This window comes from Doryrhamphus excisus, unplaced genomic scaffold (assembly GCF_037039965.1).
Source record: "Doryrhamphus excisus strain RoL-2023G ecotype Guam unplaced genomic scaffold, RoL_Dexc_Guam_v1.1 HiC_scaffold_24, whole genome shotgun sequence".
Taxonomy (NCBI): domain Eukaryota; kingdom Metazoa; phylum Chordata; class Actinopteri; order Syngnathiformes; family Syngnathidae; genus Doryrhamphus; species Doryrhamphus excisus.
The window spans coordinates 1,092,046-1,116,870 of NW_027621862.1; the positions used below are offsets into that span (position 1 = coordinate 1,092,046).

Here is a 24,825-nt window from a genome sequence, read left to right on the forward strand (position 1 = left end):
AACTAATGAGTGTTTTTTTTTAGTACCAACCATCTGATTTTTTTGCTCTGAATTGCAAGCAAAAATTTAGTCTGTGAGTTGCTTGTTACCGGCAGGCATAGCCAAGGACATTTGGAGGTCATGTGCCACCTTAGTATTTGCGGACAAAGGAATTTGTAAAATTTATTACACCAATAATTATCGTCCTGATATGAGCTTAAAAATGTGATATCGGTTCGCACGTTGCATTAACATTACATTCGCGGTGATTGCACCAAAAAGTAAAAAAATTATTAAGAAAAACTGCTGTACAACAATTTTACTCAATAAAAATACAGTATATCGGATGTTACACGTATCGGTTGATATCGGAATCGGAAATTGAGAGTTATATCGGCATATCGGTTATTGGCAAAAAAGCCAATATCGGACATCCCAACTTTACTATCGATAAAAATTTGATTAATTATGAGTTAACTGTGTACAACATGCAATTAATTGCATTGCAGATAAATAGTATCATGGAAATGTAATATACACAAATGGCGCAAGAGACAATAAAAGACAATAAACAACAAATAAACATAAAAAACAATAAAAAATGACACAAATAATAAAAATAAACAAAAAACTAAGCAAGAGACATTTCAATCAAGTGGCTAAAATCACCGCCTATACTGAAACACTCTCCTCTTTGTCTTCTTAGGAATGCTGAAAATGTTCGACATCCCCGTCGGAGCCCGTCACATTGTCATCGAAGAGAACGACACCTCCCCCCATCTAATTGGTGAGTGTCTCGGAGCGGCCTCATCCAAAGGTCACAATAGAGTCATGATGTGTGACCACCGAATGAATGGAGCTCTCCAGTCACAGATAACGTGGTCACACCTGATGATTGGCCTGATTCTTTGAGAGATGTCACTTTAGCACCATTAGTGGCCTGCCAGTAGAAAGGAACAGGTAATGGTTCGAACATGATTGAAAAAGTTTCATAAAGGAACATTACACCATAAATAAGCGTCATTTGTTGACGTCAGAACCTTTCAACCGACCAAATCTTGAATTTTCATTAGCTTTAAGACTAAAAAAAGCACCCTTACCGTGTCCTGAAACCATGGAAACGCAGTGATTTCACCAAAGGCTGATTTGATTGACGCTTCCCTGTTGTGTGCGGTGTCTCGTAAGAGACACGGTTTGAGTCATGATTCCGAAAACTAAATCGATTTTCAATTTGTATTCCCGACAGCTGTGAAGAATCAAGTCACGGGTAACTTCATCCTCAACGGTAAAAGTGAGGACACCGAATCAAAGACCTTCATCGAGAACGGTTTACAATGGAACTACACCATCGAGAGCGGCGGGAAGGAGACCCTGCGGACGTCGGGTCCTCTGCATGAAGGCATCCTGGTGCTGGTGAGCCCTCGGACATCAATTAATTCAATCAATCCCAGACAGTTTTCCAAAGACAGTTTTCCAAAATCCTCTCAGTACCAAACATTTTTAACGATTTGGACTGATTTTTCAAGACATGCAGAATCATGTGTTCTGTGGGGGGGAGTGTGGTGGTAGGGGGGGTTGATTGGGGGGGGCAGGCCACCCAACACAGCAAAAGCCCGGGCGAGCCATAGGCTCTAGAACACACTCTAGGGCTTACCCGGCCCGCCCAAACCCTCAGTGACGGTCCCCTAAGAACCCCAACATCAGGGGTCTCTGCCCAAAATAGCACTCGCTACGTCACCCCCAGACCGCCAAGAGAAAATGGAACCAGTCATTTCATTCACTGCCAAAGACATAGTTATGTGTTAAAACTGCACCAAACATGATCTCCTCTATTGTGTAGTTGCATCATCACCTGCTTCCCGCGCCAAAAAATGTAAAAGATATAAAAATACCTCTTTGGGATCGGACGTTTTGGTTGATAAAAAAGTATAAATATGTCTTTGGCAGCGAATGAGTCAATGGCTCGGCAATTCATTTTTTTTTCTCAATTGTTAGGTCAATCCGCGGGAAGAGGAAGCAAAGATCAGCTTGACGTATAAATACATCATACACGAGGACCTCCTGCCTCTCATCACCAACAACAACGTCCTCCTAGCCGAATTGGACACTTATGAGTGGGCTCTGAAGAGCTGGTCGCAGTGCTCCAAACCTTGCGGCGGAGGTCAGTGGTCCACTCCAGACGAGACTCTCGCATGAACATGGATGAAAAATATATGCATTGAGGCAATCTATATGTTAATTATTTTCATTGTTTGCAATTTAAATGTTAATTGAATTCTAGTTTGGGCCTCTGGAGGCACGCTCGGATGGGTTTGGTGTGGGAGACAAACACCTTTGGCAGGAACCAGATCAGTGATTAGAGCAGAACTAGGTCAACATCTTGTAGAAAGTCTTTGCAGAACAGTCAAAAGCCATAGAAGTCCATCAAACGCATTTAGGCCAGGTTAGAGTAGAGTATTAGAGCAGAACCAGGTCCTTAGAATCTTAGGTCAACATCTTGTGGAAAGCCTTCGCAGAACCGTCAAAAGCCAAAGAAGGCCATCAAACGCATTTAGGCCGGAGATTAGAGCAGAACCAGGTCCTTAGAATCTTGGGTCAACATCTTGTAGAAAGTCTTCGCAGAACAGTCAAAAGCCAAAGAAGGCCATCAAACGCATTTAGGCCAGGTTAGAGTAGAGTATTAGAGCAGAACCAGGTCCTTAGAATCTTAGGTCAACATCTTGTAGAAAGTCTTCCCAGAACAGTCAAAAGCCAAACAAGGCCATCAAACCCATTTAGGCCGGACTAGAGTAGAGATTAGAGCAGAACCAGGTCCTATCTTTGGTCCACATCTTGTAGAAAGTCTTCTCAGCAGAACTGAGGCCCATTTCAGATGCAACTTCTGCAGATCTTGTAGAAAAGCCTCGTCTGAAAAGTGGAAGCTCTTGAACTAAACTCTATCTACTCGGCTCAAATTGCTATCAAGGCTTTTCGAAGAAACATCGAATCATGCAAAAACTAGGGCATACAAAAAACCAGGTTTGACTGAGGTGTGACGAGAACCTCATAACACTAAATTAAATCATATTCCCGTGGTTTTCAAATCCCTTTAGGCATACAGTACACCAAATACGGATGCAGGCGGAAGAGCGACAGCCGCTTAGTGCACCGCAACTTCTGCGAAACCAGCAAGAAGCCCAAACCCATCCGTAAGCGGTGCAACGTTCAAGTGTGCAGCCAGCCAACGTAAGTTGCTTTGCTGGGACGAAGTCTTATGGAAATACTCCAGGCCAGAACCAACCAGGATGTGGACTGTTTCCCTGAGCAGGTGGGTCGTGGACGAGTGGAGCCCGTGCAGCAAGACATGCGGGAAGCAGGGCTACCAGACCAGGGCGGTGCAGTGCATGCAGGCTCTGCACAATGGCACCCATCGGCCCATCCACAGCAAACACTGTACCGAGGACCGGCCGGAGCCGAGGAGGACCTGTAACCACACTGTGTGTCCCACGCAATGGAGGATGGGGGCGTGGTCTCAGGTAAACAATAGACTTGTAAAAGGTGTTGAACTGAGCAGTACCAACTTCCGATTGACAGTTTTACGCTAAACCTTACGTACTTCCAGTGGACAACTTTCCAGTTGTAAAAACAGATATTATGATAGATTGGCCAAAAACTGATTATTAGAGTGCTGTGACTGCTAATGTGTTCACTACAAACTTTTCACGGGTGAATCAAAAACCGTAGAACTGAACAGTACTGACTTGGCGATTGAGAGTTTACCACTGAAAAATCCATGTACCAGTAGATACCACTGGGTACCACAGCAGATTGGCAAATTACTGATTTTTAGAGTGTTGAAAGTGTTGAGTGTTGATTTTTAGTGCTGACTAGAAAGTCTTCCCGGATGAGTCAAAAACCGTTGAACCGAGCCTTACCAACTTGCAATAGTTCTGGTTTGCAAAATGAAGTATTATGATGGCCAAAAACTGTTTTTAGAGTGCTGTGACTGTTAGAGTGTTGACTATGAACTTTTCACGGATGTGTCAAAAGCTGTTCAACTGAACAGTACGAAACTGCGATTGAGTTTTCCCCTGAAAAATCCATGTACCATTAGGTACCACTAGGTACCACAGCAGATTGGCAAATTACTGATTTTTAGAGTGTTGATGGCTTATGGTGCTGACTAGAAAGTCTTTCCGGTTGAGTCAAAAACTGTTGAACCCAGCCTTACCAACTTGCAATGGACACTTTTCTGGTTGCAAAATCAAGTATTATGATAGATTGGTCAAAAACTGTTTATTAGAGTGCTGTGACTGCTAGAGTGTTGACTAGGAACTTTTCACGGGTGAGTCAAAACCTGATGAACCGAACAGTACTGACTTGCCATTGAGTTTTCCACTGAAAAATCCATGTACCACCAGGTACCACAGCAGATTGTCAAAATACTGATTTTTAGAGTGTTAGTGCTGGCTAGAAAATCTTCTCGGATGAGTCAAAAACTGTTGAACCGAGCCTTACCAACTTGCAATGGACACTTTTGTGGTTGCAAAATCAATTATTATGATAGATTAGCCAAAAACTGTTTGCTAGAGAGGTGACTAGAAACGTACCGTGTTTTGACATGAATAGCGACATTCTATGTATTTTTTGTGTGACACGTTAGTGCTCGGTTTCCTGCGGCGAAGGTATCCAGCAAAGGCAAGTGGTCTGCAAAGCTAGCGACAACACGGTGGGGGACTGCGAAGGAGACAAGCCAGAGACGGTCCTCATTTGCAAGCTGAGCTCTTGTCCAGGTAATTAAAGGAGGCACACTGAGCCTGATTGACACGGCATGACTTCACTGGCATGTTTTAATTTAGCGCTCCTCAGGAAAGAGAGAACATAATGGAGTTGATTAGAGAAGAGTTTGGTTCTGAGATAATTAGATGGGTAGTACAATAGGAATATTATTCAATCTTATATAAAGTACTTCTTACTGTGTAAAAGGAGCATACATGAAAAGTGTATTTTATTGTGTATATTATTTTTCTAACAAATACACGCTGTTATTAAACCCTAAAATGTCAGCGTAAATTTAAATTTGAATTGAAATACGACTGTATACAGTTTTTCCGTTTACTTATACTTTATTATTTTGCCTAGTGAGTGAAATCGTGCTAATTAAAACAATATTTGTTGGCAGTGATAAGTATATTCTAACGGGAAGTAGATGGCTTTCCTTCAAGAGGACGATGCTGCTTGAGGACAATTGATGCTATGCTAACTGCTAACTGCTAACATACTAAAGCGAAGATTTTTGCGACGTCAACATTTGAGTCACCAGGGTTCTCTAGGGCCTTACCGACTCTGGTTCAGGACCTTTTGGCTGGTGTGCAATCGAACGAGTAATTGAACTTGAGTGCAGATCAAATCAACTCCTAAAGTCCTTCAGATCTTAACCAGTGAAAAACTGTTGCAGATGGTCTTGGACCACCGGTTGATTTGATTCCCAATCTCCAGTTTGATTATTTTGTGTAACCAGAGACCCTAAGGTCCACTTGGTTCTTACTTAGGGAAAATGTAGCTTTCCCTTGGTGACGCCCCTATGGGGGCGCGAGGGACTCTAGGGTCTTACACAGTTCAAAGTAATTCTCAATGGTCTCGGACCACCAATTGATTTGATTCCCATTCTCCAGTGCAATTATTATGTGTAACTGGTTTCTCTGGAAAGCCTAAGGTCCCCTTGGTTCTCACCTACAGAAAATGTAGCTTTTTCTTAGTGACATCCCTACGGGACACGAGGGACTCAATGGTCTTACGCAGTGAAAAGCTGTTCTTGATGGTCTTGGACCACCGGTTGATTTGATTCCCAATCTCCAGTTCGATTATTTTGTGTAACCAGAGACCCTAAGGTCCACTTGGTTCTTACTTAGAGAAAATGTAGCTTTCCCTTGGTGAAGTCCCTAGGGGACGCGAGGGACTCTAGAGTCTTACACAGTGAAAAGCTGTTCTCGATGGTCTCGGACCACCGATTGATTTGATTCCCAATCTCCAGTTCAATTATTGTGTGTAACCAGAGACCCTAAGGTCCACTTGGTTCTTACTTAGAGAAAATGTAGCTTTCCCTTGGTGACATCCCTCGGGGACGCAAGGGAGTCTTGGGTCTTACGCAGTGAAAAGCTGTTCTCGATGGTCTCGGACCAGGGGTTGTTTTGATCTGTGTCTGATTACCGTGTGCATACTAGACCACAGGAACTGAACCTGAGTTGGATTCAAATCAAACCGAACCGATCTTATGTCGGTCTGCAATCTCTAGCGACCATCCACAAGATGATGACGGTGGGAACATAAATGGATCACTAAGGCGCAATCCACGATTTTCCGATGAGGAGGTGCCATGAGAACCAAATCCAGTCCTTGTTTGTTCAGACTCTTTTGGCACACTTTGACCAACGTTGCATTCCGCCTCTACAGGACAACCAGCGTCCCCTCTCAGCACGGACAACTCCACCATTAAAGACGAAGCCTTGCACCAAAGACCTCCTAGCAACCCTGTTATTAAAGTCTCCTCAAGTAAGGCTTGCCAGAAAATCAATCAAGTTTTTTCAGTGCAGTTCCTCCTAATGTCCTCCCTCCTGCTCCCCCCAGATGAGGCTTGTCAGGGCGATAAATCGATTTTCTGTCAAATGGAGGTTCTGGCTCGCTATTGTTCCATCCCTGGATATAATAAACTTTGTTGTGAATCTTGCAACAAGAAACTGGCCAGTCCAGCTCCCACGTCAGAGGAACCCCAGACCTCCACACCTTCCCACTTGGCCTCCCTCCAGTCCCCTCAACCCACCGCCACCCGGAATCCATTACAAACCACTAAAACCGCCAACAGACGACCGCGCTCCACTACGACCAGGCCGTCGACCACCATAGCCTCGGCCTCCAGGGGCGGCAGCGACCTCTCCAGGGGTACCACCGTCGACACTCTTCTACCTCCGGCTCCGCCGACAGCCGATGCCTCCAAGGAGCGCAGGCCCGACAGCACTTTAGGCCCGTTCGCCGCAAAGTCAAAAAGGGACCATTTAGGATCCGAGAGGGACTCCTCTGCACGCAAAGCCGCGTAGCGATGACGCACATCTCACGTTTCTCCAGTGAGCAGACGGGCGATTACCTCATCAGACCTCAGAAAGATTGAGGCTCGAGTTCTGTCCTTCGGCGGAAAAAAAACGCAAAGGTGCTGTAAACCGAAAGCAAAAAATAATGTGATGACTGCATCGCTTCCTTCCTGTTTGTTTCTGCATACGGGTGTTGATGTTTTTCCTCCGCGAGTGCATCAGAACTACTAGTGAACTTGTGTCGTGAACACGTGGGAGGTGCTAGCGGTGTCGACTGTGGAGGCTAGCATGTCACGCAGGTCTTTTTCGGGTGTTCGATGTCAAATGCATGTTAATTTCCTTTGGTGGGGCCCGCCTAATTATACGAAAGATAACCGTTACTACTACATCGTTTTTGACCTTAAGTGATCTCAGAAGGTTATTTTTCTTCATGAAAATGCAGAAAAAAGTGACAAAATTTTAAACATATGGTGCCGTAGGAATATTTTTATATGCTATTTGCTGACTTTTTGGACTTTTTAATGAGATATTTATCTTTGCGTATCGGAGGAAAACTATGAAACTATGACTTTAAAATAATGAAGTTTTGCATGTGTTTGTATTATTTCTTAAAGATAATATTTAATTAAAAACGCAAGACAGCTAACTTTTCAGGAATCGAACTTATAGAAAGGAAAATAGTATGCAATACAGCGTCTGGCCTCCACAGTCATCATCCAGGCAGGAAGTACCGTCTCGTTTTGGTTCCTGGTGCTTCGTTTTTTTGGTTTCCAAATCCAATTTTGGAGATTTTTTTTTTTTTTTTTAAGCGAGCCACGTCCACCTTGGGTGGGTGAAAGATCACTTATGCTTTAAAACCAACAGTACGATATCTATTTTTCAGATAACAATGTATATAGTGTAAATTCCCTCCATTAGAAAAAAATAATTAACAAGCAAAAATAATAATAATGATGATGATATGAGTGTGTGTATGTGCTTGCCTGTGTGTGTGTGTGTGTGTGTGTGTTAGCCGGAAGTGCAGTCGCTGCTATTGTGATGCCATTCCCGCCTTGCAGTGTATAACGCCATGTTTATTGTACAGTTCTTGTATATACTGTATGTTGGTGATGAAAGCTTTAAATGTTAATATTTATTGAATTTTTAAGTGAACAGTAAAAAAAAAAAACTAAAAAAAATATATCTAAAAAGACGGAATGAGATTTGTGTTATTTCTTATATAGCTTATATAGTTTAATAACATAATATGTTTAATTTAATATAGTTTAACAGGGACAAAATACTGCATATACGGTAGATAAAAGAGGTTTAAAAACTATGGTAATTTCTCACCACTTTTTTGCATCTTCACAGCTTCAGTTTTTAAAAATATATTAATAAATCAAGCAAAAGAAATATGCATATTTAAGCAAATGACACAAAATTAAGCAAATATAATGCATTCAGAATAAGCATTCATCAACGCTGTGAATGTAGTACTCTACACTGGTCACTAGGTGTCAGTAATGTCGACTATAAAATCAACTCTAATGATCCGTGAGATACACAAGCATCAGACCTGATCGCTGGAACAACATAAACTTAAAATAAGGACAAAAATTAAAATTGAAAACATAGGTTATTACTAAACGCCGTGCATGAAAATGTTCTATAAAGCTAAAATGTCCAAAATCGATATGTAGAATATTGTTGTCGTCGGAGGATGTACCTAATGAAGCGTCCAGTTGCTTCCAGCTTCAAAATGAACAGAACCAAGAGTTTCATTCAAGCACTTTATTGACGTCTGAGTCCGTCAGTGAAGTGATGGCCATACCCTGACTGGCAGGTCGCCTTGATGACTGGCACATTATTTCCTATTTGAAGGTCCTCCTCCTCCTCCTCCTCCTCCTCCTCCTCCTCCTCCTCCTCCTCCTGCTGCTGCTGCTCTCTGTCGTCTGCGCTCCTGCTGAGCATTCCTCATTTTCTTCCAAAGTGCCTCCGCTAGCACAGGGAGGTTGTCAGCCCAGAGCGGCGCCTGCTGTGAGGCGCCTACGAAGGTGCTTGGTGAAATCCAGCTGAGCTCTTGGCAAAGCCTGATTGACAATAGACTTGGGAAGCCAGCCCTGCAGGAAGAATCATGACCTCTCTTTAAGTTACATCTACCATGATGATCATGTTAGCACGGGAGATAGACGCTACCTTGACATCCATGTTGAGGAGCCATGTGAGGCGACTCCTTTGGGAGGAACCATCGCCCATCGCCTCAATGATGATGCATGTGGGCCCGTCCTCTGCTCTGTTTACATCAAATCATGAATGAGCTAAAGCTAAGCTGAAAATGCATCTCTGTTTGTTGGATGGTTGGATGGATGGATGGTTGGATGGATGGGTGGATGGATGGATGGGTGGGTGGATGGTTGGTTGGATGGATGGATCGTTGGTTGGTTGGATGGTTGGTTGGATGCATGGATGGATAGATGGATGGATGGATGGTTGGATGATGGATGGATCGTTGGTTGGTTGGATGCATGGATGGATGTTGGATGGATAGATGGTTGGATGATTGATGGTTGGTTGGTTGGTTGGTTGGTTGGTTGGTTGGTTGGTTGGATGCATGGATGGTTGGTTGGTTGGATGGTTGGTTGGATGCATGGATGGTTGGATGGATGGATGATAGATGGTTGGTTGGTTGTTGGATGCATGGATGGATAGATGGATGGATGGTTGGTTGGATGGTTGGTTGGATGCATGGATGGTTGGATGGATGCATGGTTGGATGGATGGATGTATGGTTGGATGGATGGATGGATAGATGGATGGTTGGATGGATGGTTGGTTGGTTGGTTGGGTGGATGGTTGGATGGATGGTTGGTTGGTTGGATGGTTAGTTGGATGGATGGTTGGTTGGATGGATTGGTGGATGTTTAGATGGATGGATGGTTGGTTGGTTGGGTGGATGGTTGGTTGAATGGATGGATGGATGAATGGGTGGATGGATGGATGAATGGATGGATGGTTGGATGGATGGATGGATGGATCTAACAGTCATTCATTTGGCTTTTGCAAAATAAGCTCCAAAGACGCCATCCAATAGAACTGCTCATTAAACATTAGCATGCTAGCATACCTGACAAAGCCTGCCAGCGGTGGGAAGGCATCCAGCTGAATGGCCCCCCCTCCCAGATAAATCCGGGATTGTCGTTTGCAGCTGTGCCTCACGCTCAGGAAGTCCCTCTGACCAATCAGATTCCCCACCGCCTGCGTCGACACCTCATGCGTGACCATCGTTTCCGGCCCGACTCGCTTGAGAACCTTGGATGGGAATACTTTGGTCACATTTTGGCAGGCGATGGATGGGATGGGATGGATGGGATGGATGCCGGATGGGTTGGCATGCTTACTTTGACATGTTGAATGCTGGGGTTCCATTGGTGCATCTCCTCGACTCTGGCAAACAGGATGTCGTAGAGCTCATCCAGGTTGGCATCCAGGACCGCCTCAAGCCGGAACACCTTCCTGGACCCTTGGACCACTTTGCTGTAGATCACATCTCCATTGCTCTGAAGACCCACAACAACCAGGAGAACATTAATCTAAATTAATCTACATTAATCTGATTCTATTCACATGAATTAATCAAAAATACCTCTGAAATCTCCATTTTCCAGCCATCTTCCTGCTCCAGCACATCGAGAGCCTTCGTCATCGCCTCACGGCCTTTCCGCACGAAGACCTGCTGCTCACCTCTTGCTGCTACGGCGTCGCCGTCGACTCGTTGGGGTCCTGAGGACGATTGAACGATTATTTTAAATAACGACGGCTAACTTGATTTTGCTTCTTTGTTTGTACCGTCGTAGCTTAAAGCGGCCAGCGTCCTCATACGCCATGTGACCTGCCCCCCCTGTTGCAGGTGAGAGAACTCCTGGCCTATGACCGCCATGGCGGTGCGTTGAAGTCCTGCAGGAAAAAAAATTATTAGCATTTAAATATCGATTTTGTTTGTTTTTCATTTTTGCCAACAAGCAACGTGTTGCTAGGCAGATTTGAAAGGATCAGCCCGAGCTGCTTCATGAAAGACTGAAAGAAAAAATGGCGGTTTATGTTAGCCACTACGGATATGCTAGCCACTGCGGAAAGATGCGAAAATTTGACTGGTTGAACAATTACAAATTTTTAAACACTGAGACGGGACTTTTCCAACAAAAATGGCATAAATGTGTAAAATCCAGGAAATTCGGGACCAAAGCTGGTTCTTCGAGCCGGCTAGCCCAATTGGCTCCCAAAGACGCTAGCCGGCGTTGGGAGCCAATTGGTTTTTTTGATGTTTTACAGGGCTCTAAAACGGAAATATTTCTTAATCATTAAATGACTATACATTACACTCAAGTCTTTGGAATCAGCAGAACTGTCAGAATCTGTGATGGTAGAACGCTGTGTGATGAATAAAGTAGTAGTCTTAAAGGGGAAACTGCACTTTTTTTTAATTTTACCCATTAATTAATTTTACAATCCTAACAATCCGAGATGCTAACAATGCACATCATTGGTATACACCATGAATACAACATGCAGTTGAGTAATTACCGGATTACCGTTCTGGTTAAAAAGTGGTCTACCCGGTTTCAGGTGTTGTTGACGTGTATGCAAACCAAGCGCTGCTCACCTGCCGGACTCCTGAGGTGCGGGTAGGAGATTCCACAGCAGAGCTTAACGACGGCAGGCAGCATGTTGTGCGTCCGTCAGCGGCGCCTCTGTGCTCTTTTTATTCCCACCCGTGAAGGACGGTCTTTTAGATAAGATGCGGTTCCAAAGAAGATTAGCGCTGGTGTTTCTCTGAAGGCCAAATTTCTTTTCTATTCCTAAAGTAGACTGGAGGTACTGCAATTACAGCTATTATGTTACCGCTTTAGCAAAAGTGGGAGCTTACTTTGTATGCTTTGAATATAATCATGGCTTTCAAAGGCTTTAATAATACGCTAGACCAGGATTACCAGCACAGTCGGTCGAAAAAGCATCACTTACCAGGAACCTGTATCAAGTTTGTCGGTTGCTATTCTTGTTAAAATGTCAATATTGTAGTGAACTGAAGTTATGCTTATATACATGTTTGTGTTCTGGTGGTCGGTTATGGTGTACTGTACTTTACCAGTATTACCAGTGTAATCTCCACTCTCTCCAGTGTTAATTAGGGCTAACTTTAGTGGTAAGATGTTTCATATGATTTATTATTTGTGTAAGAATGGTGCAAAGTAATTCATCATTTGTGATTTGCACTCTTAACAGATGTCATGGATATGCAAGTTGAACAGTTGTGGTTCCAGCATTGACCCCTGAGGTACTCCACATGTAATAAGGTGATTTATCTTTTTCTTTTCTTGTTAAATTCATCTGTTTTTTTATGCCGCTTATCCTCACTAAAGTCACAGGGTTATGATGGAGCCTATCCCGGTTGACTCAGGGGTGAGAGGTCATCAGCCAATCACAGGGTAGATATAAGCAAACAACCATTCACACTCACATTCATATGTATGGAAAATTTGGAGTCGTCTAGTCGTTTTTTGGAGAAAACCCACGTAGAATATGCAAACTCCACACAGAGATGCCCAAGCGGGGAATTGAACCCGATGTCTTGAGAGTGTGGCCCACATGCTCACCACTTAACCCCCGTGCAGCCTTCTTATTATATCATTTTTGAGGTTTATTGTGAGAAATAAATAGATTAGGGCTTTTCAGTAGTGGGGCGGGCGCCCTCTGGGGCTTTCGGTGGTGACCCCTGCTCCGGAGTATATATAGGTGATATAGGTGAAAAATGATGGTCTTTTTTTTTCGCGTTTTTTCGTTTTTGCTGTTGCATAGACGATGGATGGATGCTCTCCGCATCAGCCCGAGTTTGAGCTCGCCAGGTTTCTGTGTCGCTGCCAGCCGAGCAGCTGTCTCTTATCGACGCCGCGGCCAATAGGTGACCTTGCACTCAAGGTTTTGTGACGCCAATACTGAACTTCACCTGCTGGCCGGGGGGGGGGGGCCCATGAACCCAAACGGCGTTGGCAGGTGCGGAAGGAGGGCATCGAGCGTACAGCAGCGAGGCATAATAACATCTTTTTATCGTAATGTGAGTGTCGTTTGCCCGACTTGTGTGGATCGATACCAAAACATCGATTCATGTGCCAGACTTGAAGTTTGTTTTTCTCTTTGCTGTATTGCTTTTTTTTTTTTTTTTTCCACAAGTGAGTCGAAATGAAAATCCATACATCATTATAAATAGTCACTTCAGTCTTGTGAAGTCTCGCCGCTATCGTGTTCCTCCCTGGAGTGGATTTCAAGAACTTGCGCGTCTCCCATCATCTCTGCAAAAGAAAACACTGCTATTTTTTTTTAAGTAGACTACTTGGTTATACAAGTATGATGCTCAACCGCTAATATGGCATAACACAAACAGACACAGGCACTGATGGCTAAATGATGATTGCATCATATCGTTATGTAGTCATTGCTTTTGTTTGTTGGTTTGCAGGGTGATGCAAACATGACCAACCCCCATCTTGGGGCCATTTTTTAAATTTAGCTTTGTTTATCAGCAAATAATGCATAAAGGTGCTTTACCTGGCTTGTCACTGCTGGATGTTCTGATTGCTGGGTCTGATCTGTGGATGCATATGCAGACTTTTTATCAGAGATGTTAAAAAAAAAAAAAATTGATGTCGAAATATTGATGCCTCTGACCTGGATGTTTGTGTTTTTGTCCTCGATGGCCCACCGGTTAACGGCGAAAAACCAGGATGAAACTCTCGAAGGTGCTGCAAGTTTGGCTGCCGGCGGCCTGAAAGGTCAACACCGTCCAGGGCTTGCTTCAGCATCCTCATCACCAGGTCCTTCTCTGAGGAAACATACGTCGGTAGCTTTAGAATCGGGCATTTCCATGGACCAATTTGGGGTCTATAATCGATCTATTTGTATTTATGTTCATGTGACCCTTAGCTGAAATAACTAGCAAAGAATTTTTGTTGTTTTTTTGAAAGACATACAGTATACGCAGCATCAAGACATTCACGTTTCAAATTTTGTAGCTTCATTTTATGATGTTTTTTCAAAAATATACAAATTAATACAGTAAATCATAGTTGTTTTGTGGTTGAATACCACCAATTTTTTGTAAAAAAATGCATATTTTCAGCCTAAAATGGCTAAATTCACCAAAACACTAAAAAAAACACTTTAAAAAAAAGGAAATAACTACACCTGTCCATTGTTTATAGCCGATTATGCTAAGAATCCACTGAGCCGGCCCCAGTTGGTACCAGTTGGCGCCACTAAGGTGCCTAGTGGTGTGCAGTGGCTCAAACTGCCTCCCAATTGGCTCGTGGTGGCCCCGTAACGGTGGCAAAAAATTATTTTGGTGGTACGAAAATTTGTTTCAAATCTTCATCGCGCCGATTGCTTGATGCAAGTGGAACTGCGAAGTGTCCTCCAAGTGGAACCAAATGTCACAAACAATCCGCCTATTGGAATCCACTGGAATGTAATGGCGCGAGCCAAGTTGCGCCAATGATGCTAAAAATTTACCACTTCCACAAAGAATGGGAGGATAAGTTTTATTTTTCACTCTGAGTGCCATGGCTGATTTCATGCCGTGTTAAGGTAATACCATGTAAGGTAATATATATCAATATATGTAGCTTTGAGTTCCATACTCGGGAGTTTGAGTATGGAATAAAAACTTTTTCATTCGAGAACAGGGATCAGGTTTTTGGGACGTGTTTACCCCTCTGGCCCGCCATGAGAAGCCACTGCTGGACCGCAGACAGGGAATCGGTCTGCAGGATCTGACTAAGTAGCTCCAACACCTGTCGAGAGAGGAGAAGGCTCAGTCAAACCACAAGTCTCTTCTTAGCCACAGGAAAAATGCCCTTAGGCACTAAGACGTGATGGTGCAACTCCACAATAGACGAGATCATGTTTGGTGCGGTTTTATTCATCAGTATATTAATTATCCATCTAATTTCTGTGTCGCTTATTCTCATATTAATGATCAATTAGCATACATGTGGAGTCTTACCATCAGTTCTTGATTGTGGAAAGGTTGCAGATAGTCCAGGTTCAGGGTTTGAGGTCTACGGTGGTGAGACACGGACATTGGAGGGATGATTCTCCCAGTTTGGGCGGAGTATTGGGTCTTACGGGAGACTGGTTCCTCCTCAGGTCGGGCCTGGAATACAATGGGGGGGGGGACGCTGATCACAAACCACAATGAAAAACTTGTTTAGACAGCAGAACCCGAAGGAGGATCTGATTTCGGTTAGCTTAATTTCAGAATGGTCTGGGTTGTTGACGTTGGTGTATGTATAAAATATGTAATAGATTCGGACAGAAAAAAAATGGTCAAAATTGAGACCTTTTCTGGATTTGATCTGGACTGCTGGCTTAAGATCTTGTTTGGACAACCGTGACCAAGAATTTAAAAAACCCTTGAAGTCACCTGAACTGAAGTTGACCCCTGATTTGATCTGGATTTGGTCGATTACTGTTGGAAGGTTCCGGCTAAATAATCCATAAGAACGCGAATCAAACTGAAATCGCTTTGAAACTCGATTATGTAGCTGGTTTTAGTGTGTTCACATACAATACGGACCCAAACTGCTGCCTCAACAGTACTTACCGTCTTCTTGTCGTTTTGTACCCGAGGAGACGAGGCGACTTTGGCCGCCAGATCTTTGAGTTCATCTCTCCAAGCTTCTGAAAACATGGCTGCCCAGTAAGAAACAGATTATTGGCTATCAAGCTGACTTCGTACCGTTTTCCTGGTTTTGTTTAGAACTGATTTACCGCTATTAGCCCCGCAAAGGTTTTGCTGGGGCGGAAAAGTGGAGGACGGGACGCTGGGTTGCCTTTGGACGTGACTTTTGAGGAGAGGATGAGGGAATAACGAGGAGGAGACAAACCAGTCGTCCCTCACCATGCAAACCGGCCTTCCATTCAGACCTGGGGTAGAATACAATGGAAGGCTCTGTACAAATAAATATAGTAGTAATAATAGTAGTAAAAGTAGTAAAGCACATCCTATTCACCATAAGTCAGTACTAAGCAATAATCACTAAAGCTGGTTCTTTGAGTCGTCTTTGGGAGCGATTAGTTTTTTGTCGTTTTACAAAACCAATCAGCAGAACCGTCAGTCTGTCAGAACCTGTGATGGGAGAACGCTGTGTGATGAATAAAGTAATAATATGTCTAGAGTCACGCTTGTATCGCCCAACACTTATAAAGCTAAAAATTTACCACTTCCACACAGAACAGGAGGATAACTTTTTTTTTTTCACGCTGACTTCATGCCGTGTTAAGGTAATGTCATGTAAGGTAATGCCCTCAGATGAGGTCACCAGAATACTACATGTGACTTGCATTTCAATGTTGACACAAAAATAGCAGAACTGTCAGTCCGTCAGAACCGGTGACGGGAGAACGCTGAGTGATGAATAAAGTAGTCGTCTTAAATCGCTAGCTTTTGATTCAATCGATCACAAAATCCTAATAACGGAATTAGAAAGGTACAAAATCAGAGGATTAGCTTTGAATTAGGTCGAAAGCTACTTTGCTAACAGGAAGCAAAATGTAAAGCTAGGAGAACACACATCTGTAAGTTGAAATATTACCTGTGGAGTACCCCAGGGGTCAACACTGGGACCAAATCTGTTCAAATTGTATATCAGACTGTAAAGACTTTAAGTTGGTATTATTTGCGGATGTTAGTACTGCGTTTTGTTCCGGAGGAAGCATATAAAAGATAATTACTTACTATTAATAATTAATTAGTCACAGATGAAATGGTTATCATAAAAAGACGGTTTAATAATAATAGATGATCCTTGAACCTAAATAAAACTAAAATAATGCTATTTGGTAATAGTACAAAAGATACCAAATTGTATTAAACGGGAGCAAATATTCTCATTTTCGGGCCTTTGTATTGAGTTGAGGACTCCTATAGAGCAGCTACACACAATAACCCGCACAATAGACTTTCAAGATCTTCCAGAATCTGCACCTATTCCATGACTTGAAACCCCCGTACGACGGCACCTCCAACAGATTGCGTTCCACTTTTGAACGTTCCTCACCTTGAATGTGTCTCACTCGGTGCGGGTGAGGGTTGTGGCGGGAAAAGAAGGAGTGATGACTGAGGGTCCCGAACCTCAGCGTGCCTCTCGCCGCCATCTTGTTCCACTCAGACGACAGCGAGACGTGAGCGGTCAGACTTCCGTCGGAGCTCCTTTTTGCCGTTGTTCCGCGGGAGTCTGACGGCTGGGTTAGCGGCATAATTCCGATCAGAAATAAAGACTTGACCTGAAGGAGCTTCTTCAAAAATCCGATTGTGTTAAGTCAAGCAAAGAACTAAAAGAAACTTAGCAACCCCTCCTGTGAGTGTGTGCTGTGTTGTTGTTGTCGTTGCCAGGAAACTAAACCAGAAAGACGAAACAATGGCATCTTGTGAAGTACACGCGGCTTCAAAACACTAATTAGGGAGTAGATGGAAGATGTATTCTTCTATTTTCTCATATTTCATGCCAGACAAGAGCTTTCACCTATAAAAGCAGTTTCTCGCAGTCGATCAAACAGCCAGTGGCTAATTACAGCTAAGGACTGGAGTACATGACATGTGCTGGAAGACACAGCCATCCCATTAAGAGCAGATATTGTAAATGTTGCCGTGTTGTTGTTTACTAGCATAACTGTGTATCAATGCACCGAGAAAAGACGTTTGGGTAGTGTTTTATATCATCAAAGTACAGCAAGATACTGCAATTACTGCAATTGTCTTTGTTTGTAATTTTGCAACTTTATTTGTTAAAAAAAAAAAGGTGTTTGCTAGTAACATTCCGACATTCGTAGTAAAAATATGACTTCATTGTTACAATATTACGGCTTCTTTGCTTAGAACGTTGTAACTTTTTATTAAAAATATAACTTTATTGTTGCAATATTACAGCTGCTTTGCCAGTAAAATAAAATAAAAAGTAAAAAATATATATAATTTTATTTTTGCAGTATTTAAACTTTTTGTTGATAACCTTTTAAAGGTAACATTTTGTAAAAAAAATAAAATAATAACAATAATAGGTGCAATATTAGATATTTTTGCCTTTAATGTGTTTTGGAAAAATATAAATGGATTTTTTTTGCAATATTTAAACTAATACTTTTTGATTTTTTTTTTAATACATAACATCGTTGAAAAATTTTAACTGTTGTAACTTTTCATTGAAAATATGCAATATTACAACTGCGTCGCCAGTAAAATAAAATAAAAAAATATATATATAATTTTATTTTTGCAGTATTTAAACTTTTTGTTGATAACCTTTCAACGTGTTCTTATCATTACTAGTAACTTTTTTTTGTATAAAATAAATAAATAAATAAAAGGTGCAATATTGGATATTTTTGACTGTAATGTGTTTTGGAAAAATATAGTAAATGGATTTTAGAAACAATAAAACTTTTTGCTAACATATTCATTTTCTTTGTAAAGTTATTTTATTTTTGCAATATTTAAAATATTTACTGATAACTTTTTGATATTTTTTCTTATACAAAACATCATTGAAAAATTGTAAATGTTATAAGTTTTTTGTGTTTTTTTCCCCCCAAGAATCACCTTGTTGATTAAGAGCAAGTGGAAGCACCTGAGGGTCCACTCCCAGCTGAAGGTGAGATTAATCAGCGGGGCCGGGTGGGTATAAAAGGAGCATTTGCTGCTGGGTAGTTTCTTATTTTTTGTGATTGTATGTGAGAGTCAACACCCTCAGTTGGCTCTCTTGGTGTTTAGTGAGAATAAACTGTGCTGTGTGGGATTTTGTGTTTTGGTCTTTCCCTGGTCCATTGCTGTCTACTCTTTGCTTTAACTAGGTTTTTTTTGTTTTGTTTTGTTTTATGTGCGGTTTAGGTTGGTTTCCTTCTTATTTAACCAGTTTGTGTTCAGTTGGGGGGCTCGTCCGGGAATATTTACCAAAATTTCCGGACTATAAGCCACACTTAGTAAATTTTTTTTTTTAAGGAGAAACCATTTTGTACGTACATAATAAACCACAATTCCCTGACTATAAGCCACATGTGCCAACACTGAAACATGAGATATTTACAAAGAAATATGGTACAAAATTATTTTTTTTAATAACAAACCTTAATTTTTCTTTCCAAACAGTCCCTGTGATGTCAATGTAAAAGTCACCCCTGGCGGCCATACATTAAAATACATTAAAATGCATACATTAGCCGCGGGGTTGAAATTGTATGACAAAAGTCACGGCTAATAGTCTGGAGTGTGTTATGATGTATTATTATAATTACAATATTTGGTTGCTTTTTAAAGTTCTGAAAATCAAACAAAGCGTGTACAATTTGGAGTCCTTTGTTGCAACCCCCACTTGGAAGATACGCAACTCCTGGTAGCCATTAGCTAGCTCCAGCCAACGGTTAACAGCAGATTGAATTGAAGTATTTCCCATTTTACAAAAAAAGAAAAAATATAAATAAATGAAATGGGGGGAAAAAAAACATCTTTTACCTCCTGTTTTTGCGGCCAAGAGGTAGATTCCAGCGATAAAGGAACACTGTATATGCTAATTAGCTAGCCAGTAGCTAATAGCAAGGTCCTGGTGTAATGTTTATGTAATATATGTACATAGGTATTTTTTGTTGACATACTTCCTGTTTATTTTTGTTGGTGCAGTCTGTTAAATATGTTGTTAATGTGATTTAAAAAAAAATCTGCATATGTTTTCATAAAAATTTAAAAAAAAAAATTATATCCCAGTTCTTGTTATTTTTTTGTATTGGCCAATTTGACAGTCAACTTTTCATAGACCATAATCCTTTGTTATTTATGCAAAAGTTAGCTTTTGCTAATGGCAAGTTATTCAGGTGGAGTTTAGCCTTGCAGGAAATACATCTGGAAATAAAACATATAAAAGGGAAGGACAATTTGATAGTTTATCCCTTGCAGCGACTGAAATCATTATTGATTATGTTTTCTGAGAGCTTTTGAATAACTTTTTTTTCCTTTTTATATAAGGATAAATGAACCTGAATTTAATAAATGGAGTATAAAAATGCCTGAAATGAAACTATGGATTCTTGTGTTTAGAGTATTTGCTACTTAAGTTGATGATGGATTTTATGGTTTTGTGCTAGTGCTAGCTAGCTAGCTAGCTAGCTAGCTATGCGGATGTTGGAGTGGAAGTTTGTTTTTGTATTTTGTCAACAAAGTTGTTAGATTTGTTGTCTTTTTTTAGGGGGAGGTGTTATGAGTTTTGTTTTTGTGTTCTACTTAAGAGGGGAAAATAACATTAAACAGAAAACTGTTTACACAAAAATAGCTTCCGGGTTCGTTATTTAGCATAGTGACACCGCATCCATAACTTCCGGATTTGAAAATAAAAGCTCGTTTTTTGTTGAGTTTGATTGGCAGCAGGAGGTTCCTTCCTCTAACAAGGAGGAGGCGGAGGAGGAGGAGCACACTCAGTCAGGCTCTCCGCAGTCCGGCAGGACTCAGGAGTTATCCGGACGTCAGGTGATGACGGCGGGTTCAAGACGATGTAAAGCGGCCATGGCGGCGCCCTCCGCGGACTCCTCGGGCAGGATCACCCCGGAGATGCTGCAGGAGACGCTCCAGTACTACAACCTGAGCCGGCAGGACTTCATCAGCACCTACAACATCCAACCTCTGGTCTACGTCCCCGAGCTGCCCCGCGCCGCCAAGACCGCCTTCGTGCTCATGTACGCGCTCATCTTCGTGTTGGCGCTGGCGGGAAACAGCCTGGTGATCCACGTGGTGCTGAAGAAGAGAGCCGTGCACACAGCCACCGACATCTTCATCTGCTCGCTGGCCGTCAGCGACCTGCTCATCACCTTCTTCTGCGTGCCTTTCACGCTGCTGCAGAACATCTCGTCCGAGTGGTTCGGAGGTCAGTGAAGACCTGAAAGTGGACTAGAAACTTGCAAAAGTGTCTCCTTGTACTTTTGCAAATAGAGAAATTAGCACAGGAACCAGGAAAAAAAAGTTTGAATTAAAATGTCAACTTTAAAAAAATATATCTTTATATTTACTACCAAGATATGACAACAATTGTGTATTTATTCTTAATCAATGGATGATGAACTGACAATATAAATATGTTGACCATAGCATAAATCAGGGGTCGGCAACCTTTACTATGAAAAGAGCCATTTTACCCCCTTGCCCACTAAAGAACAATAACCTGGAGACGCAAAATATTAATTTTTGCTGAATGCTAAATAAGCCCACACGCACACGCAAAACTAAATTATTTATTCTAAATTAAATTATTTGTACAAATTACTGTTTATGTTGTACATTGTTAATATTTATTCTATTTATTCTCCACATTATTATTTATTATACGGGAGCCAGGCAACGACATTTCGTTTCACTGCTGTGTTATTGTGCAATGACAATAAAGGAAGTCTATGTTTACGTCTATGGATGCTAACTAGTACGGTTATCGTAGTATCGTCTTGGTTAAAGCTCACTACCTGACGCCTGAAGAAATGTGTCTAGCTGGCCACCAACAGCATGCTGAGCCGATTAGGAGTCTACCACGGGGAATTTAGGGGGAACAAAGTAGTTCAGATATAAAAAAAAAAAAACGAGTACATCGAGTACTTTTGCTAGTATTTGAGATTAACTTACATAGTAAATGTACGTGTCTGCTTATACTTGTATTCATCCAATCACTAAAGACGTGCGTTTTTCCCCATTCGGGTGTTTAAAAAAAAATATTGTAGCATTGCAAAGGGAGCCACAACAAAGAGACTGAAGAGCGACATGTGGCTGTGGAGCCGTGGGTTGCTGACCCTTGCCTTTTTATAGTAAGGATCAGCAAACTTTTTACAATGAAAGGATATATTGATCGAATATTAGCATGCTAATAGTAAACATGAGCTTAACGAGCGGAGTCAGGATGTTTGGACATGGCAGACATGAAATCCTTGAAGACTGAGGAACAGCGTTTGATGACCAGCTAAGCATCTAATGTTTTGTGTTTACGTGGGTAGGGGTTCTAGTGTGCAAGACGGTTCCCTTCGTGCAGACCACGGCTGTAGTGACGGGCATCCTCACCATGACCTGCATCGCCATCGAGAGATACCAGGGCATCGTTTTCCCGTTACGAACGAGGCAACAGTCCACGTCCAAAAGAGCGTACAAGATGCTGGGTATTTGTCCAAGTGTGTGACTTTTTCCTATTGTCACACACTGTGACCTTTTGTGTGTTCTTGCAGGGTTCGTGTGGATGGCCTCGGTCATCGTGGGTTCTCCTATGCTCTTCGTGCAGCAGCTGAAGGTAAAAATAAACTACAAGAGAGATTGAAAGTTTAGTTGAAAATGGCAAGGTAGCGTTACCTTTACCTATTTTACTGTTGTTTTTCCTCGTACTCAGGGACATAGATTATTGATATCACTGAGAAAAAGGGAGAATTCTCAAGGTTCGTTATGACAACTTGAATGCCCACAAAAATCCAATCAAAATGAAAAGCAATGACCTCATTCAGAATTTCTGAGTGATTTTTAAAAGAAAAAAATCCGTCTCTCAGGTGAAGTACGACTTTGTGTACGACCACCACCACGTCTGCTGCCAGGAGATGTGGCGCTCGCTGGCTCACAGGCAGGCGTACACCACCTTCATCATGGTGGCGCTGTTCCTGCTGCCGCTGGCCGCCATGCTTTTCCTCTACACACGCATCGCCTTTGAGCTGTGGATCCGCAAGAGGGTGGGAGACTCGTCTGTGCTCAACAGCATGAACGACCGCGAGTTGGTCAAGATCTCCAGGTAGGTAAGCTCACAACCTCAAAACACAGTTTTGCCAAAGAGGGTATGGAGTTTTCCTGGGAATTAGAAGGTTGGGTACTCGGATTGAGGAAAAACTGGATCTACTTGGGATTGGATCTTCAGTTCCCAAAGAATGGTTCTTGATGGTAGAAATTTAGGGGCCAGAAAGGAACTTGTTAGCTTCTTCAGATCCATAGAGTTCACCCTGTAGCTCGTAAATGATGGGATGTTAACTTCCTGAACATAACAAAAACAAAACAAACAGACCATAACTTCTACATTCACATCCTTTTGTTTGTCAAATGTACTCAAAAACGAATAAGGTGGTCATCCAAAAACTCGGTAAAAATGGTTTGCTAAGAAAGATGTCATTTGTAGCGAGTAAACAATTGGATGTTCTCTTTTTGGGCGTGGAACTCGATAGAAATTACGGTCATGAAGGAGGTAAAAAGCTTCTTCGAATCCATCGGGTTCCCACAAAAAGATCACACCAAAACTTGACAATGTTAGCCAAAGAAGTTACGATCTGTAGCTAGCAAATAGTAGGACGTTCCCTTTGTTTACATGGAACTTGATAGAAATTTTGGATAGTAAAGAAGATGGTAGCATCTTTATCCATGTACTTTTTCCATCGAGTTTATGCAAAAACTTGTCGGGTTAGCAAAAGAAAACGTGTCAAATTCGCGCTGCGATTACATCAGCCCCACTGAACCATTTGGAAAATAGCATTGATTTGGGCCAAACTACTAGAAAGTTGGGGTTTGGGTCGGTTAGTAATCCAAAGAGTCTTAATCTATGGAGTTTACGTAAAAAGTACAAATAAAATTTCCTGACTACCATTTTGGATATGGTGGTTATGGGCATTTTTTTAAAGTAAAAACCATAAATGAGATCATCCAAAAACCTGGTAGAACTTGGGAAGACCCTATTTGTATGTACTCTCCCAAGGTTAGATGCAATAGATGTTTGTCATGACGAGATGTTGCTTGTCTCTGGAGATGTTGGTATGTATGTTCGTCTTTGTCAGGAAAAAGAAGCGAGCCGTCAAGATGATGATCACCATAGTCCTGCTCTTCACCATCTGCTGGGCGCCTTTCCACACCGTCCACATGCTCTTTGAATACTGTAAGTCTGATTGCACACCTCAAGAAGAATCGTTGAGTGACGTCTCTTTGCTGTTCCTAGACGACTTGGAGAAGAAATACGACGGCGTGACGGTGAACATGATCATCGCCGTGGTGCAGGCCATCGGCTTCTTCAACAGCTTTAACAACCCCATCGTGTACACGTTCATGAACGAGAACTTCAAGAAGAGCTGCATCTCCACGCTGTCACAGTGCATGCGGCAGAACAGCCACGCCGTGGCCGCCGCTCCTCCTTCGCCTAAAGTCGCCGTGCAGTTCATCAAGCCGCAAACCAGAGAGGCCTTCCTGGAGTCGTTTGAGGGGGCGCCGCAGCATGTGGCGGACAAAGGTCAATCGAGTTCATCGTGCGGCAAGAGCTCCCTGCTCGGTGAGAAGATCTCCACCATTCAGACGGAGCTCGCCGCCAACTCCCACACGAAATGAGCAAGACTTTTTTTTTTAATGACTTCGGCTGTTGTAATTTGTGATGTTGGAATGTGATTAAAATATCATGGCGTCTACTTTGCTATATTGAGGTCATCACTTTTTTTGTAAACATCTTCATAAACACCTGATATCGATACTGAAGAGTGGAACAATCCAGGCCAGGGGTGGGCAAACTTTTTGACTCGCGGGTCGCATTGATATGACAAAATTTACGGGGGGGGGCAGACTATATATTTTACACGTAACAGTCCACCTGATATTATTGTATCTGTAAAATTGTCATGCAATCTATTATTTATTATTTTATATTTATATTTAAATATTTTAAAAATAATAAAATATAATAATTACAATAAAATTAAAATAATAATCATATTATTATTATGTAAA

The 24,825-nt window shown here is 42.0% G+C and overlaps 4 protein-coding genes across 7 annotated transcripts in view; 2 read left to right on the top strand and 2 right to left on the bottom strand.

Annotated features, from left to right (window-relative positions):
* adamts14 (ADAM metallopeptidase with thrombospondin type 1 motif, 14) overlaps positions 1–8,694 on the top strand; it is a 34,676-nt gene extending 25,982 nt beyond the window's left edge. For all 4 annotated transcript variants that reach the window (XM_058061726.2, XM_058061727.2, XM_078788707.1 and 1 more), the window contains 8 exons: positions 686–766; positions 1,226–1,392; positions 1,975–2,140; positions 3,072–3,204; positions 3,287–3,494; positions 4,622–4,751; positions 6,412–6,510; positions 6,586–8,694. In XM_058061726.2, the coding sequence (XP_057917709.2) occupies positions 686–766; positions 1,226–1,392; positions 1,975–2,140; positions 3,072–3,204; positions 3,287–3,494; positions 4,622–4,751; positions 6,412–6,510; positions 6,586–7,052 (1,451 nt within the window). In that variant the 3' untranslated portion in view covers positions 7,053–8,694. The remainder of the gene's footprint in view (positions 1–685; positions 767–1,225; positions 1,393–1,974; positions 2,141–3,071; positions 3,205–3,286; positions 3,495–4,621; positions 4,752–6,411; positions 6,511–6,585) is intronic.
* Positions 8,695–9,040: 346 nt separating this feature from the next.
* star2 (steroidogenic acute regulatory protein 2) lies at positions 9,041–11,788 on the bottom strand. Its single transcript, XM_058061728.2, is given in 6 exon segments — positions 9,041–9,145; positions 9,222–9,318; positions 10,150–10,334; positions 10,424–10,582; positions 10,669–10,979; positions 11,686–11,788. Coding segments are annotated over 6 exon segments (921 nt in total). The 5' UTR covers positions 11,750–11,788.
* Positions 11,789–13,233: 1,445 nt separating this feature from the next.
* On the bottom strand, positions 13,234–17,314 carry tbata (thymus, brain and testes associated). The gene is given in 7 exon segments (XM_078788758.1): positions 13,234–13,369; positions 13,626–13,666; positions 13,746–13,899; positions 14,785–14,866; positions 15,079–15,228; positions 15,679–16,001; positions 17,135–17,314. Coding segments are annotated over 7 exon segments (924 nt in total). The 5' UTR covers positions 17,232–17,314; the 3' UTR covers positions 13,234–13,292.
* A 3,172-nt stretch (positions 17,315–20,486) lies between these two features.
* qrfprb (pyroglutamylated RFamide peptide receptor b) lies at positions 20,487–24,477 on the top strand. The gene is made up of 6 exons (XM_058062322.2): positions 20,487–20,980; positions 22,092–22,250; positions 22,317–22,378; positions 22,629–22,864; positions 23,892–23,989; positions 24,050–24,477. Exons 1-6 carry the CDS (start codon positions 20,590–20,592, stop codon positions 24,430–24,432), a joined length of 1,329 nt encoding a protein of 442 aa, XP_057918305.2. The 5' UTR covers positions 20,487–20,589; the 3' UTR covers positions 24,433–24,477.
* Positions 24,478–24,825: the final 348 nt, after the last annotated feature.